Source organism: Cyprinodon tularosa, unplaced genomic scaffold (assembly GCF_016077235.1).
Source record: "Cyprinodon tularosa strain WSP-4 unplaced genomic scaffold, ASM1607723v1 ctg732, whole genome shotgun sequence".
Classification (NCBI taxonomy): Eukaryota; Metazoa; Chordata; class Actinopteri; order Cyprinodontiformes; family Cyprinodontidae; genus Cyprinodon; species Cyprinodon tularosa.
In genome coordinates, this window is record NW_024039488.1 from 380,712 (window position 1) to 400,000 (window position 19,289).

At 38.4% G+C, this 19,289-nt stretch overlaps 1 protein-coding gene across 1 annotated transcript in view; it reads right to left on the bottom strand.

Annotated features, from left to right (window-relative positions):
• usp43a (ubiquitin specific peptidase 43a) overlaps positions 1–19,289 on the bottom strand; it is a 190,538-nt gene that overhangs the window by 38,403 nt on the left and 132,846 nt on the right. Inside the window, exons 11-12 of the mRNA XM_038269632.1 lie at positions 6,045–6,122; positions 5,739–5,868 (exon numbers count right to left, since the gene is read on the bottom strand). Of these exons, the coding sequence (XP_038125560.1) occupies positions 5,739–5,868; positions 6,045–6,122 (208 nt within the window). The remainder of the gene's footprint in view (positions 1–5,738; positions 5,869–6,044; positions 6,123–19,289) is intronic.

The following is a 19,289-nucleotide window of genomic DNA, read 5'->3' on the forward strand; positions in this document are numbered from 1 at the left end:
GTATTTTAAGACAACTTCTACAAGAAGCTACGGAAAAAGAACATCCTCCTCTATACCTTTCAGCCATTGGGGTTCCGTTTTATAATACTTTGTTCATCTAGGAAAAATCCAAATGGTTTGTAAATTGAATTCTATTTTCTATTATTATTATTATTATCATTTTTTGTAATTCACTCCAGGTTGGTTGTTTTTCTCTGGAAATCCCTTTAAATCTTTTTTTTTTTTATATGCTTTTAATTTGTCACTGTTTTGATGAGAATGAAAAAAGGTCCCTCTGCCCTAGTCAAGACAGACAGACAGACAGACAGACAGACAGACAGACAGACAGACAGACAGACAGACAGACAGATAGATAGACAGACAGATAGATAGATAGATAGATAAATAGATTTTTCTGTGGTAACATCAAGGTCTTTCAATGCTTTTAGGATAAGCTTTTAAAAGACTTGATATATTTGAAGGAGTGATGCCTGCTGACCGGCACAGAGATAATGATGCCGAGCAGAGAGCCAAGGACGCCCACCGGGTCTCAGAGAGAGAGAAAATAAAGATCCCCGTTTAGCCCCATCAATCATCTTATACAAAAACTACAGGATCAAAGGGAACAAAAGGTCCAGAAAACCTTCAAAACATGAAGAACGGCTCAAAATGCTACCTGAGAATCGAACGCGACTAAATTCTCCAAAGAGAAAATGACTTTGATCATAGATTTCAGTAAAAAAAAGTTTAAATTTTTGCTTCTTTGAAATATTTATTCTGCTTTACCCAACATACAAGTATGGAATTAAGAGTCTTTATTTCCGAGTTTACCATCAGGGAAATTTTAATATTAGTGCCTTTATTACTTTTTAAAAAGAGGTCGAATCTCATCTGTTTTTTACATTATGAATAAATTGTGTATTTGGTGGAAGACTTAATTCAATTCAATTCAGTTTATTTATATAGCGCCAAATTCACAACACACGTCATCTCAAGGCACTTTACAGTTCAACCAGATCAAATTGATACAAAGTTTTCTATCCAAGGAAAACCAGTTGATTGCACTGACTCATTGACTCAAATACAATCCCCCACACTAAGCATGCTTGTAGCGACAGTGGAGAGGAAAAACTCCCTTTTAACAGGAAGAAACCTCCAGCAGAACCAGGCTCAGTGTGAGCGGCCATCTGCCGAGGCCGACTGGGGTTCAAGGAGACAGAAGCAGAGATACAAAAAGCAGCTGTAAAAGGCGGCCCCGTCCAGGAAACACACAGCCAGGCAGACGAGCTCCAAGGCAGCTCCCATGCCAGAGGACGAAGAAAGCACATCCACTCAGTCACGGTCAGAGAAACAGGACCACACTGGAAAACAGGCCGATCTCCAACATCTATAAACAAGGGTGTTGATAGAAGCAGCACAGCTGATGTTTCTTTCCAGGATGACGTCACAGCCAAACAGGAACAGACGAGGCAAAGCTACTCTGAGGAAAAGCAGAGAGAGCAGAAGGTTAGAGATTGAACTAACAGATTCTGCAGAATAGGAGAACAGAGAGAGAATGAAGCAGAATGATGAAATGGGGGTCCCTATGTCCTCCAAAAGTCTAAGCCTATAGCAGCATAACTATAGAGATAGCTCAGGATAACCTGAGCCACTCTAACTATAAGCTTTATCAAAAAGGAAAGTTTTAAGCCTAGCCTTAAAAGTAGACAGGGTGTCTGCCTCACGGACTAAAACTGGTAGTTGGTTCCACAGGAGAGGAGCCTGATAACTAAAAGATCTGCCTCCCATTCTACTTTTAGAAATTCTAGGAACCACTAGTAAACCTGCAGATTGAGAGCGAAGTGCTCTGTTAGGAACATAAGGAACAATCAGATCTCTGATATCAGATGGAGCTTGGCCATTTAAGGCTTTATATGTGAGAAGGAGGATTTTAAATTCTATTCTTGATTTAACAGGAAGCCAATGAAGAGAAGCCAGGATAGGCGAGATATGATCTCTCTTTTTCATTTTCATTAGAACTCTGGCTGCAGCATTTTGGATCAGCTGAAGGCTTTTAACTACAGTTTGTGGACTTCCTGATAGTAAAGAATTACAATAGTCCAGCCTTGAAGTAACAAATGCATGGACTAGTTTCTCAGCATCACCCCTGGACAGGATATTTCTAATTTTTGCAATGTTCCTCAGATGAAAGAAGGAAATTCTAGAAACCTCTTTGATGTGGGATTTAAATGACAGGTCCTGATCAAAAACAACACCAAGATTTTTTACTTTATTATCTGAAATCAGTTTAATCCCATCCAAATGAAGTGACTGGCTAATCAGTTTCTTTTTCAGAGACTTACTGACCCTCAGGTCCCTCTGGAGGCGGATTGCAAAGATGCTATTTTTCTTTTACTGCAGGAATCCAAAGCTTTCCCCTGATTTTCTAGTAATACTGTCCGTTCAAACACTGTCAGACTAGGAAAGTAGAGATTGCTTATTACCCAGTGATTTTTATATATTAAAAGAGATCACTCTCCTCTGTATTGTGCACGTCTTTCATTATTTCAGGGTCAAATTAAGGTTTTCAGTGGTGGCTCTCATCAGGAATATTAACCTGTAGACATGCAAATTAAAATTGAAATTTATTTTCTTTCTGCTGTATTTTCCAGATGATTATAGGGGAGCTTAAACTGAAAAGCTGGAAAATTCTTTAATGGTTTCGGAACAAAGGGGCCAATTATAGTTAATTTGACTGTTCATTAGCGGAAGTCTAAGGCCAGCCATATGTCAATTTAAAAAACTTTGTCACAGCAGTCAAATCAAGAGTTTTAATCTTTAATTTGATTTTATAGGAAGATTAAATAAACATCTAAATTTTTATTATTATATTTTGTTTTAGCAGGATTTTAAACAACATCAAAAACAAAGAAACAACTTTAGAATTAGAATTATTATGTATCTTATAGCGTATGATGCAAACACATTAAACCAACAATGCTTAAGTGCTACAAACTTCCTATGAAATAAACATCGATATTTATCAGTTTTCTATTTACACCAGAGATGGCAAAAGTACTCACTTTCCGTACTTGAGTAAAAGTACAGATACTTGTGTTAAAAAATACTCTGGTAAAAGTGGAAGTACTGATTAAACTTCTTTACTCAAGTAAAAGTAACAAAGTACAGGCTTGTAAATTTACTTAAAGTATAAAAGTAAAAGTAGAAACCACTTTTTTCATGCCGTTGCCTACATTTTAAATGGATGTCTGCCAATAGGACTAGATCTCCGTTGTGTTCATTTTCAATCATCTCGTCGTCCATGCTACTATGCTAACGCCACCGCCACCAAGCTGCAATGATTTGCCGCCAATGAATACCGCCGAATCTGTCGATTCATCTTGTAGTGGTGCGTCAAATGCAACGTAGATTCCCATCCAATTAGATTGAATTTGGTATTGATGACGTGAAAAATAATAACGGTAACTCCATTGAAATGATTCAAAACTAAAGTAACGAGACAATTTTTTAAAATGTAAGGAGTAGAAAGTACAGATATTTGTGTAAAAATGTAAGGAGTAGAAGTAAAAAGTCGCCATAAAAATAAGTAGTAAAGTAAAGTAAAAATATCAGAAAAATCTACTTGAGTACAGTAACAAAGTATTTGTACTTCGTTACTTCCCATCTCTGATTTACACCGCCATGTTTCCAAACACCCGGCTGCTTCCGCTGAGCCTCCTGAGTCCTTCCTGTATTTCCTGTTGCTCTTCAAGTGGCCATTTTTTCTTTGCCCAATTAAAGACCTTCTGTCACCTTAATGTACGAATCCTGCACTTTCACTCACTATTAGGTTGCTTTCTTTCACTTTCATGACAGCTAACGCCTTCCAAATTGTTTTCTGATCTTTAAATGAAGCAGAATCAATTTTTTTATGCACTGTTGCATTTAAAGTCGTAGGGAAGCGGCTGTTCCAACCGTTGCATTTACGAATTCTCCCGAGTGGTGCACGACTTTACACGAGTGAATAAAGTGAATGTGATTGGGTGTTTATCAAGGGGGCAGGATTGTTGTGGCGGAAGGTTCGCGAGCAAGTTTGGTTGTGGCCGGGTCCATCCCCGTGAACACTGGGACGCAACTCAATGGGAAAGGAAAGGATTCTGATTTCAACCGTTGCGTATATTAGCTGCGACACATGAATCAAGATGCTATGACCGAAACATTTGATTGACAGATGACCGTTGATATATGATTGGCCGAATTTAGGTGTTCAGGCTGACGTAGAACTAACTGGCCTGCAGAAGAGAAAGAAAAACAAAACCAGACAGGATTTTTTTTATTATAGAAATTTTAAAACTTTTTGCCATTTTAGGAATGTAAACATGTGCAAAAAATAATTTTAAAATTATGTGTAGCCAAGTTGGTGGAACACTAGTATGAGATGAGAGGAAGTGTGTTTGTTCACCGCCACAGCGCAGACGTTTTGCGGGTGATTGACAGGACGAGTCATTGAAGTTAGAGACGCATTAGAGAGAGAGAGAGAGAGAGAAAGAAAGAAGCGTCTTTTTCAAGGACCTGGTTTAGCTCCAAGGCTAGGCTAACTGCCTGCAGCAAGGCTAAGGCTTTATCCTGCTTTCCCTGCCTCCTATTTCAAACATCAGGATCTGATCCAGCATTGATAAAGACAGCTAGGACTGATTTAAAGCACTTTATAGAAAAGGCAAAGAAGAATGAACAATCTGGGATTCACATGGAAAATAACGGAATATAGTCCAGATCATGGGTCTTCAACGTTTTCCAGGACAAGGACCCCCAAACTGATGGCGAGATGGAGCGGGGACACCCTAACTATATATATTGAATGAATAGTGTTCTATCAAACTGGTCCTATGGTCACTCTATTACAGATGGAGTAATGTAACTAAAGTAATCCCTCCCTGGGATTATTAGAGCATTTCTGATTCCTGGTTGATGGGACAGGTGTTGTGAATGAAACGGTGCCCAGCTTGAAAGAGCTCCTGTGTGTCGCTGAATGGGAGCATTGATGACTGAAAGACATCTTCTGCCTCCATTTATCTGTTTACTACAGTCTGTTGAATTCATGTTAATGTGGATTTAAAGACATTTTAATTAGTGGAAAAATTGCAGGGGGGAATAAAAAAAAAAAAGAGTGTTATCAACCAAAACTTTTGCGACCCCCATGCAGTACCTCCGTGGATCCCATAGGGGTCACGGACCCGCTGTTGAAGACCTACGGTCTAGATGTTTGTTAATTTGCATGGTTGCTCTTAAATAAATACATTTCTATAGAAAAAAAATATTTTTATATATTAAAAAAATATAAAGCTGACTAACAGCTTCTCCATTATTAAACTGGTTTATTTTTTTTTTAGGTTTGTGACTCAATATTAGACAAAACACAGATTTATCTTCACAGCCTCAGAAGGACAAGATTTATGGACAGAAAGTAAACCTGGACATGAAATTTTCTTTATTTAAGTGTTTTTAGAATGTTTTTTTTTTTTGTTGGTATTCATATAAATATACTGGTGTGATAAGTATACATTTGATTGGTTTTTGATTTACGTCCATTTTGAATTTGGCTAAATTTGGTTCTGTATCGTTAGGATATTAAGCTATCTTTGTTTCTAGAGTTTTAATAAATATAAAACTAGAGCAGGTAAAAGAAGAATAGTAAACTTTGCGTAATGGCTTCTTTTGAACCCGTCTCCTAGGAAACTAAAGCAGTGGTTTGGGTTTAAAAGCAGTGAGCATCGTCTCACCTGTTCTTCTTTGGTATAGAGCTGGAAGCACTCGTCCAACGTGCAGCTATGCTGCTGCAGGTGCTGCTGCTGCTGAAGCTTCACACTCTCTGCATCTTTCACCACCTCCTCATGGATGCTGCCAAACAGACTAAAGCAAACACACTTCCTGTTGTTTGCATTCAGAAGCTAAATGCAACTCTCACCGCTTCAATCAGTGGGAGTGTTTCTGTAAAAGTGATCTGCGAGCGTTTTAGCAAACAGGCCTCAGAAACATCTCATTCAGGTTAGGACTATATGTGGCCTGAAGAAAAAGATTCTGCTTACTGTTCTTTAGAGCTGGGGTCCCACTCAATAACAAGCTTCACGTGGGGAGGTCCTCCTGGCCCACAGAACTTCAAAGCTCTACAATGTAGAAAAGTTTTCATAAACTTAGTTGACACATTCGTAATATCACACTGCAAACAAAATACATCTAAATAAGTCAGTTTTTCATAAAATAAGTGCAGTTAGTCTTAAATTGAGGAGGTGAGACACTTTACATTTAAAGTAAGAAAAAAACATTACATTTTCTTATTTCAAGTGCTTACTAATTATCTTATTTTGAGAGCAAAAATGTTAAATTCATTGGCGAATCATCTTATTTATTTACCTACTCAAATTGAGGGAAAATACAGCTAATTTAAGATTTTTTTTCCTTAACCTTTACCCTACTTTCTAGATTGTTTTTGCAGTGCATCTCCTTACAGACAACTTCTGTTATTAAATATTGACCTCAGACCAAGATAAGCTCAGTAAAAATAACAACTATGTTCAAGTTATGTTTGAGTTTATTGAAGAAAAGAAGATTTTAACCCAAGCTGTGGGAGTCAGAGTCGTTTTTTCATTTATAAACCAGAAAATTTTGCACCTATTCTGGAATTATGTGCTTGATGCCGAGATTCAGTTCTTGAACTGAAACAAAGAAGTGTTACAACTGTTTTAACTATTCCTTATTTGTGCACATTATGTTTTTGATAAAAATCCTTTGGCTAAAATGCCATCAGAACGCTGATAATATTAAGTGTGTCTCAGCCCCCCCCCCCCCTTCAGCGTCCACCATATTGGATCAGTCCATTTGCTGCACATGTTCAGAAAGGTCCAAACAGACAGCAGCAAACCATTTGAAAACAAACCATGCAAAGAGCAGTGTTGCCAACTTAGCGCTTTAGTCGCTATATTTAGCCACTTTTCAGACCCCTCTAGCACTTTGATTTCTAAAAAGCTCCTAGCGCCAAATCTAGAGACTTTTTTCTGCTACTGGAGACTTTGGAGACAACATCTAAAAGCAACGAACTCTGCTCTCCAGAGCGAGTAGATTGGTAACCCCGCCTTCTGCTCTCCTCTATCTTGTCTGCTGTCATGATTCATGCAGCTATTATTTCATCCAAATGAAAAATGGAGAACAGATAAGCAGATCATGGCTTGTCTACAGTGAAAAGAAGGACTGGGTTATTTACTTTGGCCTTTTTGGAAACACAGGAAGGAGCAATCAGCTAAGTGAGCTTAGTGCTTGGAAAAAATCTTTCATCCCTTTAGAGACAGCATGAAAAGTCAGCTGAGTACAAAACATAGAGAGGAAAACAAGAAGAAAAGGGACAAGAAGAGAGGGACACAACCTAGAACAGATAATGGATGTCTATTCTATTAACATTTCTCTATCTGTAGAATGGGGCTGTTCTATGTGTTGTCTTCTCCATTCAGAGGCCCCCCTGCCTGTCTTTGCCTAGGGACCCACATTTCGTGAATCCGCCCCTGTCTGTCTGTTATTCATCAGTAGCAGCCATCAATCACTACTAAAGAAGTAACCAAGGCAGATATTTCTATTTGCTCTCCTGCAACAAAAGCTGTACCTGCTCTCAGGAGAAGCTTTGATATCTTTTGTTTTTTATTATTTATTTAACTTTTAACTATTTAACTTTTATTCTGTCTTCAAATTTTAAAAAATACAAACAAACTATCAGGAGAGATAGAATGACATCAATCACACAAGAGACGTGCTCCGTCCTGCTGTTACGTGAGCAGACATCAGATATGGAGATCTCACAGCGGGGAGCGGCTGTTCTTGTTTTTCATTTTATTCAACTTCACAGCTCATCTTTACAGCTTTTATCTCAGGGAGGAAACTCAGCAGCATCAGTAGGCAACAGCTAAATAGGTCCGCAATGACAGGAGGATGAAGGAAGGCGACATTCCCACCATGTCATTTTGGGCTGAAAGCTGATTGTTATGAGTTATGATTGGTCGTTAACATCTTAAATATTGTTGTAAAACAGTTGTACCAAATGTGCATGCGCGAAAGCAGCATGCTGCAGTTACACCGCTCCAGTTACGTTTTGAACTTTCTTATTTTTATCTTTTTTTGATTGCTCTTAATGCACTATTTTTGCACGCCACGTATCACTTTACTTGGATTTTCACTTTATTTGGATTTAGTTTTTACAAATGCATAGATATACGTACAGATATATATACAGAAGAGCTATATTTGCATATATTTTATCACTTTTTATTCTTATTTTTTATCTTTATTATATTGTATAGTTGGATGTGTGTATATATCATATAAAACTGTAACTGGAGCGTGTAACGAAAGTAATTTCCCTCTGGGATTATTAAAATATTTCTGATTCTGAAATATACGCCACTTGTATGTGATCCTGAAGTGTGGGATCACACTAATAAAACAAACATTCAACCATTATAAAGATCACACTCACTGTTTATTCCTCGATTCAAGAATTCTCAAATTTGTAGATTTGATCAATTTCAGAACTGCTCAAATTGTTTATAAAGCAAGAAATAACTTACTTCCTGCTAGAGGTGTAAATAATAATCGTTTTGTATCGATGCATCGATCCAACAGCCGACGATCCGATGCATCGATACGTCCGCAAGAGAATCGATTCATGTTTTTTTTCCTCCGGTCTATTTTTATCCATTCGCTCCTGGGCGTATTTCTCCTCCCGTGCTGCGGTGGCGCTAAACCTATTTTGCCCTCCTACCTCGCTTCCTGGTTATCCTCCTACAGCAGTGTGTTGTAGTGAGCTTGATGCAGACATTTTAGATTTATGCTCAGTATTGAAGCGTGGTCTGAGCTACACGCTGTGGGTCTAGATACGGCCGAGGCGGCGAGGAAGTGGGGGCGAGTTTAGTCCGACGACGGAGGGACATGAGGGCCAAAAAGAGCGGAGATCCATGTGGAAAAAGGGTCCCAGCGTTCTCACGCACCTCGCTCTTCTAGCGGGTCAAACTTCACGAGTTGTTTTCCGCAATTTCGGTCATAAAAACAAAACAAGCCGGCCTCCTGTCTGCGGTCAGCTACAATCTGGGAGAAGAGCAGCGGAGCGTCTGTGGAGGGGGGGGGACGTCTGGAGCCGAGGTATTGCATTGCACTCATTGCACTGATTTTCTGCAGTATTTTTTGATTTTTTTGCTGTTGCTTCTAAAAAAAAAATGCATAATGATATTACAGCTTTCATTGATTTATTTCAAACTTGAAACTTTATTTAGCCTGTAAGGTGTAAAAAAAAAAAATAATTAACTGATTAATCAATTAATCGAATCGAATCGCATCATGGTGTATTCTTGAGTATCGAAAATAATCGAATCGTTGGGTCAGGGAATCGATACTGAATAGAATCGCCATGATGGATGTGATTTACACCCCTACAACATTGTAAAAGCATCCAGCAATTCAAAAAAGAATATAAGAAAAGTATTTTTGATGAATACAAAAAAGAGTAATATATAAAAGGTGGTATACTGTAAATAATTGTCCTTTACCACCATGACACATGTAACTGAGGGCCTAATAAACTTATACTTCCTCCAACTCCTTTTTGAAACAAGATGCATGTTTATGAAGCATTCAATGTAAACATTGTTAAATCTAATCATGTTTCAAAATAAATGAAATGAAAAGTATAAATAATGATCCATTGATTAATTCCTTACTGACCGAACTTATCCTTTAAAACATGCAAATACTCAAGAATGATAAAAAGTTTTAGGAACAGAAGGTTTATTGCTCACTTTTCACATCAGTCTAATATGTGCAGCCAATACAGTGGGGAGAACAAGTATTTGATATACTGTTGATTTTTCAGGTTTTCCCACTTGCAAAGCTTGTAGAAGACTGTAATTTGTATCATAGGTACTCTTCAACTGTGAGTGATGGAATCTAAAACAAAAATCCAGAAAAATACAATGTATGATTTTTAAATAATTAATTTCCATTTTATTGTGTGAAATCAGTATTTGATACACCAGAACAATGAAACTTAATATTTGGTACAGAAACCTTTGTTTGCAATTACAAGAGATCAGACGTTTCCTGTAGTTCTTGACCAGGTTTGCACACACTGCAGCAGGGATTATGGCCCACTCCTCCGTACAGATCTCCTCCAGAGCCGTCAGGTTTCGGGTCTGTCGCTGGGCCACACGGACTTTAAGCTCCCTCTAAAGATTTTCTATTGGATTCAGGTCTGGAGACTGGCTAGGCCACTCCAGGACCTTAAGATCTTCCCTACGGAGCCACTCTTTAGTTGCCCTGGCTGTGTGTTTTGGGTCGTTATCATGCTGGAAGACCCAGCCACGACCCATCTTAAGTGCTCTTACTGAGGGAAGGAGGTTGTTGGCCAAAATCTCACGATACATGGCCCCATCCATCCTTCCCACAATATGGTGCAGTCGTCCTGTCCCCTTTGCAGAAAAGCATCCCCAAAGAATGATGTTTCCACCGCCATGCTTCACGGTTGGGATGGTGTTCTTGGGGTTGTACTCATCATTCTTCTTCCTCCAAACATGACGAGTGGAGTTTAAACCAAAAAGTTCTATTTTTGTCTCATCAGACCACATGACCTTCTCCCATTCCTCCTCTGGATCATTCAGATGGTCATTTGCAAACATCAGACGGGCTTTGACATGCCTTGGCTTGAGGAAGGGCGCCTTGCGTGCACTGCAGGATTTTAATCCTTGACGGCGTAGAGTGTTACTGATTGTTTTCTTTGAGACTGTGGTCCCAGCTCTATTCAGGTCATTGACCAGGTCCTGCCGTGTAGTTCTGGGCTCATTCCTCACCTTCCTCAAGATCAATGATGCTCCACGAGGTGAGATCTTGCACGGCGCCCCAGACCGAGGGAGATTTTCCGTTATTTTGTATTTCTTCCATTTTCTAATAATTGCACCAACTGTTGTTGCCTTCTCACCAAGCTGCTTGCCTATTGTCCTGTAGCCCATCCCAGCCTTGTGCAGGTCTACAGTTTTATCCCTGATGTCATTACACAGCTCTCTGGTATTGGGCATTGTTGAGATGCTGGAGTGTGATTGATTGAGTGTGTGGACAGGTGTCTTTTATGCAGGTAACGAATTCAAACAGGTGCAGTTAATACAGGTAATGAGTGGAGAACAGGAGGGCTTCTTAAAGGAGAACTAACATGTCTGTGAGAGCCAAAATTCTTACTGGTTGATAGATGATCAAATACTTATTTCACACGATAAAATGGAAATTAATTATTTAAAAATCATACATTGTATTTTTCTGGATTTCTGTTTTAGATTCCATCACTCACAGTTGAAGAGTACCTATGATAAAAATTACAAGCTTTGCAAGCGGGAAAACCTTATAAATCAACAGTGTATCAAATACTTTTTGAGGTTTTCCCCACTGTATATCTCTTAAAGCAAATACTGCTTCTTCTTCCTCAGTTTAAATGATGAAAATGTCATAAAGAAATTTCACAGCAGTCTCAATGAAATAAAAAAGAAAACATCTAGTAAAAAAGCAAAAAAAGAGTCAACACTGGATATCAAATGGAGGTGTTAATAAATATTGTTTTCACTGATATTTTACTCAATTTGAATGAATTTTTTTTTAACCTATCATTTATTTTGCTCCTTCAAGTCGCCGTTTTCTGCTTTTAGAGCCTTGAACCTAAAGATCTGTAACTTCTGTGCCTAAGTGGTGTGGAAATCAAATCAAAGCAAGTGGCAGGCTGGGCAGGCTCGCTCTCTTCTAACACGTGGGGGGGGCGTAGTGGAAATCTGAAGGATGCTGATGTGACGCCTGCTGCTGCCTCTGAGCTCCTATTGTTCAGCAGTTAAAATGCATCATGATGTGAAGGACAGGAGACTTAAAACAGACTGTGATCTATACGCAGCTATCCGGTGTTTTATTAGAGAATTTATGCATAAAACTTATATTCGCATTTTGTTGCATTGAATGAAATCAATACAGGTTTCAGAAATACTCAAAATGATCAATAACAGATTCAATAATGAAGCAAAAGTGGTTTAATGGGGATAAACTACAAAATCTCTACATCTGATTAATTAAATCCATCAGATGACTGTCAGTACACTGCAAAAAATCTAAATCTAGATAAGTCATTTTTTCTTAAAATAAGTGCATTTGTTCTTGAATTGAGGAGGTAAAAGAGACATTTTGCAAATGGAACAAGACAATTTACACTTAAAATAAGAAAAAAACTATTGCATTGTCTTATTTCAAGTGCATATTATCTAATTATCTTATTTTAAGAGTAAAAATACTCATTCCATTGGCAAACCATCTCGTTTACCTACTCAAATTAAGGGTAAATACAATTAATTTAAGAAATTTTAACTTATTTCTAGATCGTTTTTGCAGTGTATGAGGAAGGAACGCTTGAAAACATCCTTATAAAGGGTCTAATCCAGCAGATAATCCTAAACTATTGGTGCTTTTAGGTCAGAAAACACAGATTTTGCGTCCGATCCAACAGTAAATATTGTCGGTCATGGCGTTTTGCACTCATTGAAAGTCAATTGGGATCATTTCCTGCAGGGGGCGGGACTATATTAGTCGGACTGCGCAGCAATTCAGCAGCAATTTCATGGGTCAGACAGGAAGAGAGACGCCGTTAAAAAGCGAAACACATCAAATAAAATCTGTCAATGCTGGTGAAGATTCTCAGTCATCCAGTTTATAGTCATTCCAGAAAAGTAAAAAAAAAAAAAAAAACATTTCGTAAAAACCAACCTTAAACTACGGTGGCTGAGAAGTACAAAACACATTAACAAATAAAAAACAAAATAACATTTGAAGAAACAAAATTATATTTTATGAAACAAATGTATTTTTGAAAAAAAAAGTTACAATTTTTAAAAACAAATTTACATTTTAGGAAACAAATTCACATTTTAAATAAGTTAGATTTTAGGTGAGAGAAAGTTTCATTTTAGAGAAAAAAATATACATTATAGGGAAACAAATTTACATCTAAAAAAAATTTGACCGTTCGGAAACACTTGTACAAGTGCAAAGACAAAACTGCAAGCGGCAAAACACAGTTACATAGCCAAAAACAAATTAACAAAAGACGGCTACACGGAAAGGGAATGTCCCAGTGGCCGGATGTGACGTCACCATTACCCTGACTTGTAGTACAAACAGCTCAATCTGTAGTCCTCCTGCTTCACGTGAAAAGTCAGCAGCGATTTTAGATGGAAAGAATTGCACTGAAGCTGTTTTTCTTAAGTTTTACGCTAACCGAACAATGTTTTGCCCTTATTGTGGAGCAAATTTCAGCCAATTTACACCATTTTGTTCTTCGTGCGGACGGTCTCTGGAACTTTTACGGTACACGGACCAGGACCAAGCAGCAGGGCCGAGCTCAATTCGTGGCAGTGGCTGCGTTGCACTGCTACTTCACATCCGGCCACTGGGACATTCCCTTTCCGTGTAGCCGTCTTTTGTTAATGTGTTTTTGAATTGTAAATGTGTTTTGCACTTCTCAGCCACCGTATTAAACAGAGGGGGTGGACTTCAAAAACCTACAATGCTGCGATCGAGTTGATTCCTTCCTGCTGTCATTGCAGCCCCTTTATAGGAGAGCGAAGGACCTCATCTATTCAGCCAGGCCAACTAATACCTCTAACGACCCCCCCTTCAGAGACCTAGACAGGTATGGGGCATTGCAGGCTAACAAAGAAGCAAAACGACCCCCATTCCAAAGGGGGGGACCCGTTCATCCGTTTCTATTTGCATGTTTTCTAAACTAAAACCAGGCTTTGTTGGGCTGCTGGATAAAACCTGGAACTAAACGCTATTTCTGACATTTTGGATTGAAAAAGCTTCCTGGATGGGAAGAGAAACGTCTTCAGACTTGGAAACAAAGTCCAGTGGATTGTTTTTTTTTTTTTTTACTTTTTTTGGAAAATCAATCTCACGGGGAAAGAGTCAGTCTGTTCGCATTTATAGTGAGCAGGACAGACTGGAGCAAAAAACAATGAATGAAACATTAAAATAGAAAACTTTCCCCACGATAGGAGCTCAGGAGGACAGAAATGATAAAGTGGTTGATCCTCTTTGAGCCTCACAGAAACCAGAATAAGGAGGAGCAGACAGAGCAGGTCAGCGCAGCGTATCTCTCTCACCTCTTTATGGAAAAAAGAAAGAAAAACTTGGATAAACTTCCCAGATCTCTCTCTGAGAATCACCTCTCTGCCTCAGTCACCATAGAAACCGTCCCACAGAGTTTATTGCTGCGATTTTATTTTCTTTAGACGTAGATCTAATTATGTTTTTAAAAGACGAACACTCTATCTGCTCTGGTTCTAGATGCTTTGCTTTGCTTACAGCAGAGGTCACAGATTAGTGGACTGTGATCCAGACCCAACTTGATTTAAAACATTTATAAATTACAGCACGTTGTCAGACGGCAGTGTCTAATTTTACTTGCTCCTCTTCTCCTGTTAATACGGTAACGCCCTGGGGAGCGTCCGGCTCCAGGCTGCGTGCTCAAAGATGATCCTGCACATTTAGAGGATGTTTGGCTCAACCTGCTGCTGTGAAGCAGGATTCTCCACCATGAACAGAATCAACAATAAATCTGGATCCAGGCTCAAAATGAGCTCCTTGATATGTGCTTGAGAATGGCTTAGTCTCCGGTTAAACCCAGGTTTAAAGCCTGGCAGGGCAGCCTAAAGCCCACTGCCAACATTAAGACAGAAAAAAGAAAGAAAATAACAAACGCTCAGTTCAGGTGTTTGAGAAATATGGGAATCAGGAAATTGTCTATAAACCAAACTGAACGATTGTTGTTCTCTACTTAAAAAAACACTTTAGATTTTAAAATGGACAGAATTTCTCTCTTTTTTATATTTATTTAATTTAAAAATTCAATGTATAACATGGATGCATAAACTCATTTTATTTCAGTGTTAAATCTTTTTTAAGTAAATAATTTAAATTAAAAATGTCTCCAGACCTTTACTGGTTGATTATTTTCTTTATTTGCTCCCTGCAGATTTTTAATGGTTACCCCTGGCTTATAGAATGCGCCAGTCTCTTTATTTATTTATATTATTTACAACCAAGTTAAACGTGGGTAATAGTTTTCATGTATGTTTAGCACAGAGACAGAAGTGAAAAACATTTGCACTGATCTGCTCACCCTGCCTAGTCGGAGTCTCTCTATACGCAGAAAGAGTGACATGGAAAAAAATCGGATCAGAGATCAAAAAGTCGTACGCAGCCGATGTGTTTATGTTCCTTTATACTTTCCCTCCCAAACCTTTTGATCTGTCCTGTTAATGTTTCTCTTTCCGTCGCTGATTTCTAAAACCTGCAGCTGAAACACGAACAAAAATAATTATTCTGTTTTTTTTTCACTGCAAAAAAGGAAAATCTATACAAGTGTAATAAACTTGAATTCAGCATATTTGTCTTATTACAATGTATTTTCTTAGTAAGAATGAATATTGATAAAATTATTTGACTTGTTTTAAGAAAATCCATTTTTTTCCATCCTAACTAGATAATAAAACTAATTCTGAGCAGCTTTTTTCTTAAAATAGCTCACATTGCGGACTGAGTCGCGTTAACATTTAGACTGTGAGTAGATTTTTACTTGTTTGAAGACAATAAGACGATCCATATTAACCTGTTTTAAGAACTGACCTCATCTCATTAAGATATTCCAGCTAATCAAATCTGATTGCATTTAAATTGATCGGGTTATTGAGATTGTCATTCATGGTTTAGCTTTGAGATTCTGAACCTTAGCAGTGGACCATTCACTGTTTACAATACATCATAACTACTGTACATCATGCTTATTATAATAGAAGCTCTGCCTTAAAGGGGAACACCATTTTTTATACATTTGGCCCTTAATTTTACATTATTCCATCATGTTGTATAGATTTAGTGTCATTTGGAGCCGTTCTGAAGATATTCCGTGAGGTTATATCCAGTAACGTCTTCCTATGGGCAACGACTTGAAGGCACAAACTAAACTGTTCATCATTTATTCTTTATGGTACGCCGGCATTCAGAACATGGAGGCCAATCACTGTCCCCCAGACATCCACCGTTAGATTTCTTTATATTTTTATCTTTTGAAAACGAAGCGGCGCGTGTATGACGTCATCCTCGCACAGCGGCTACCATTCATTCATCCCGTCCGCTGAACTGCTGCTAGTTTTCCTCCCATGCCTGGAAGATGTCTAGTGCTACTACCACAGATGATCTTGCTCTCCAGATGAACGATTCAGATTAGCTAGAATGAATAGAAGAAGTACAGCGTAGCGATACTGCTACATCACTTTATTGTTTGGCCTGTGCAGCCCTCGGCTTTGTGTTTTTTTTTAGGTGTGTTTCGCTTAATTCTGTGACATTTCTGCTAAATTATTAATACAAAAAAAACGTTTTGAAGTTTTTGTGAAGGATATTTTTCCCATACATTTACTACACCTAAATAATGAAATTAATTCTAGATAAGAAAAACAGACTAGTTTAAAGCCTTTAAATGAACTGGTATCAAATACACTTGCCTGTATGCTTGTTTTGAGCAATAATTGGTTAGAGGCAGTGTTGGGAAAGTTCTCTTTCTACAGGTGCTGGTCATAAAATTAGAATATCATGAGAAAGTAGATTGATTTCAGTAATTCCATTTAAAAAGTGAAACTTGTATATTATATTCATACATTACATACAAACTCATATATTTCAGATGTTTATTTTGTTTAATTTTGATGATTATAAATGACAACAAATGAAAATCTCAAATTCATCATATCAGAAAATTAGAATATTGTGAAAAGGTTCAAAATTGATGGCCCCTGGTGCCACACTCTAATCAGCTAATTAACTCAAACCACCTGCAAAAGCCTTTAAATGGTCTTTCAGTCTAGTTCTATAGGCTACACAATCATGGGGAAGACTGCTGACTTGACAGTTGTCCAAAAGACGACCATCGACACCTTGCACAAGGAGGGCAAGACACAAAAGGTCATCGCTAAAGAGGCTGGCTGTTCACAGAGCTCAGTGTCCAAGCACATTAATAGAGAGGCGAAGGGAAGGAAAAGATGTGGTCGAAAAAAGTGTACAAGCAAGAGAGATAACCGCACCCTGGAGAGGATTGTGAAACAAAACCCATTCAAAAATGTGGGGGAGATTCACAAAGAGTGGACTGCAGCTGGAGTGAGTGCTTCAAGAACCACCACACACAGACGTATGAAAGACATGGGTTTCTGCTGTCGCATTCCTTGTGTCAAGCCACTCTTGAACCACAGACAGCGTCAGAAGCGTCTTGCCTGGGCTAAAGAGAAACAGGACTGGACTGCTGGTGAGTGGTCCAAAGTCATGTTCTCTGATGAAAGTAAATTTTGCATTTCCTTTGGAAATCAAGGTCCCAGAGTCTGGAGGAAAAGAAGAGAGGCACTTCATCCACGTTGCTTGAAGTCCAGTGTAAAGTTTCCACAGTCAGTGATGGTTTGGGGTGCCATGTCATCTGCTGGTGTTGGTCCATTGTGTTTTCTGAGGTCCAGGGTCAACGCAGCCACATACCAGGAAGTTTTAGAGCACTTCATGCTTCCTGCAGCTGACCAACTTTTTGGAGATGCAGATTTCATTTTCCAACAGGACTTGGCACCTGCACACAGTGCCAAAGCTACCAGTACCTGGTTGAAGGACCATGGTATCCCTGTTCTTAATTGGCCAGCAAACTCTCCTGACCTTAACCCCATAGAAAATCTATGGGGTATTGTGAAGAAGAAGATGCAATACACCAGACCCAACAATTCAGAAGAGCTAAAAGCCACTATTAGAGCAACCTGGGCTATCATAACACCTGAGCAGTGCCACAGACTGATCGACTCCATGCCACGCCGCATTGCTGCAGTAATACAGGCCAAAGGAGGCCCAACTAAATACTGAGTGCTGTACATGCTCATACTTTTCATGTTCATACTTTTCAGTTGGCCAACATTTCTATAAATCCTTTGTTTTTATTGGTCTTCAGTAATATTCTAATTTTCTGATATGATGAATTTGAGATTTTCATTTGTTGTCATTTGTAATCATCAAAATTAAACAAAATAAACATCTGAAATATATGAGTTTGTATGTAATGTATGAATATAATATACAAGTTTCACTTTTTAAATGGAATTACTGAAATCAATCTACTTTTTCATGATATTCTAATTTTATGACCAGCACCTGTATACGTGAACTAGTTCAAAGTTCAGTTCACATATTTTAAAATGAACTAGTTCAGTTCATAATTCATAATTCAAAATTTTGAACTAAGTTCACAGTTCCAAAAAATGAACTAGTTCATAGTTCTTTTTTTTTTTTCATATATTGCTCAATTACACCATAGCCTACTGTAGAACCACAGACAGCAATTATTTTATCAGTTGTAACTCTGAAACTGTGCGTCAGATTTCATCTTCATATCCAGTTTTGAATCCTTATCCAACCAGGGTTTACATTAGCATTGAGGGGACAGCATTTCCCCATTGTTCCTTTAATGCTTTGTTGCTGTCCATTCACTTCACACTAGTAGCAGCTACAGCTTTCACCCCTACAGTATATTCTCAAAAAACATCAGGAAAAATGTGCTGCTTGAATGGTCTTTTTTATGAGGAATTATTAAAAGAAAAACAGGAAAGTAGTCTTTAAGGCGCAAAAGTTTTTTTTATTTTAATAATTTTTCAATTTGAAATTCCATTTCAGTACATACTAGAAAGGAATCCTGGACAATTATACCAGGCAGGTTTAACTAACAAGTTACATGAATAGTAAAACCCTCAAGAACATTTTACTAACACAAACTGAGGGACCAGGCTGAGGTAGGAATTTAAGGTTACTGAAGTGCGGATTTTTTTCCTGAAAGCCGGCGGGCAAAGTTTGCAGAGAAATGTAAGATTGTTGCCATCGTCCTCAACGACCACCTATTCATAAAACTGTTTTAAGTGATCATACTGCTGCTTTGTCGCATCCACGGTCGCCTCCATGCTGCTGTGGCTTCCACGCTGCATTTTGTTTTGATGACGCACGCGGCTGTAGGCTACGACGCTGGTAGCTGGTGTTGCCAGATTGGGTGTTTTTCCCGCTACATATTAAGGCCTGTTTACGGTGTGATTTAGCCGGGGTTTCGCCTGGAGGGCTCTAGAGAAATCTGGCAACCTATTGAACGGAGTTGAACTGAGAGAGCGTGCCGTTCACAGACACCAGAATGAACGAGTTCACAATAACGTTCA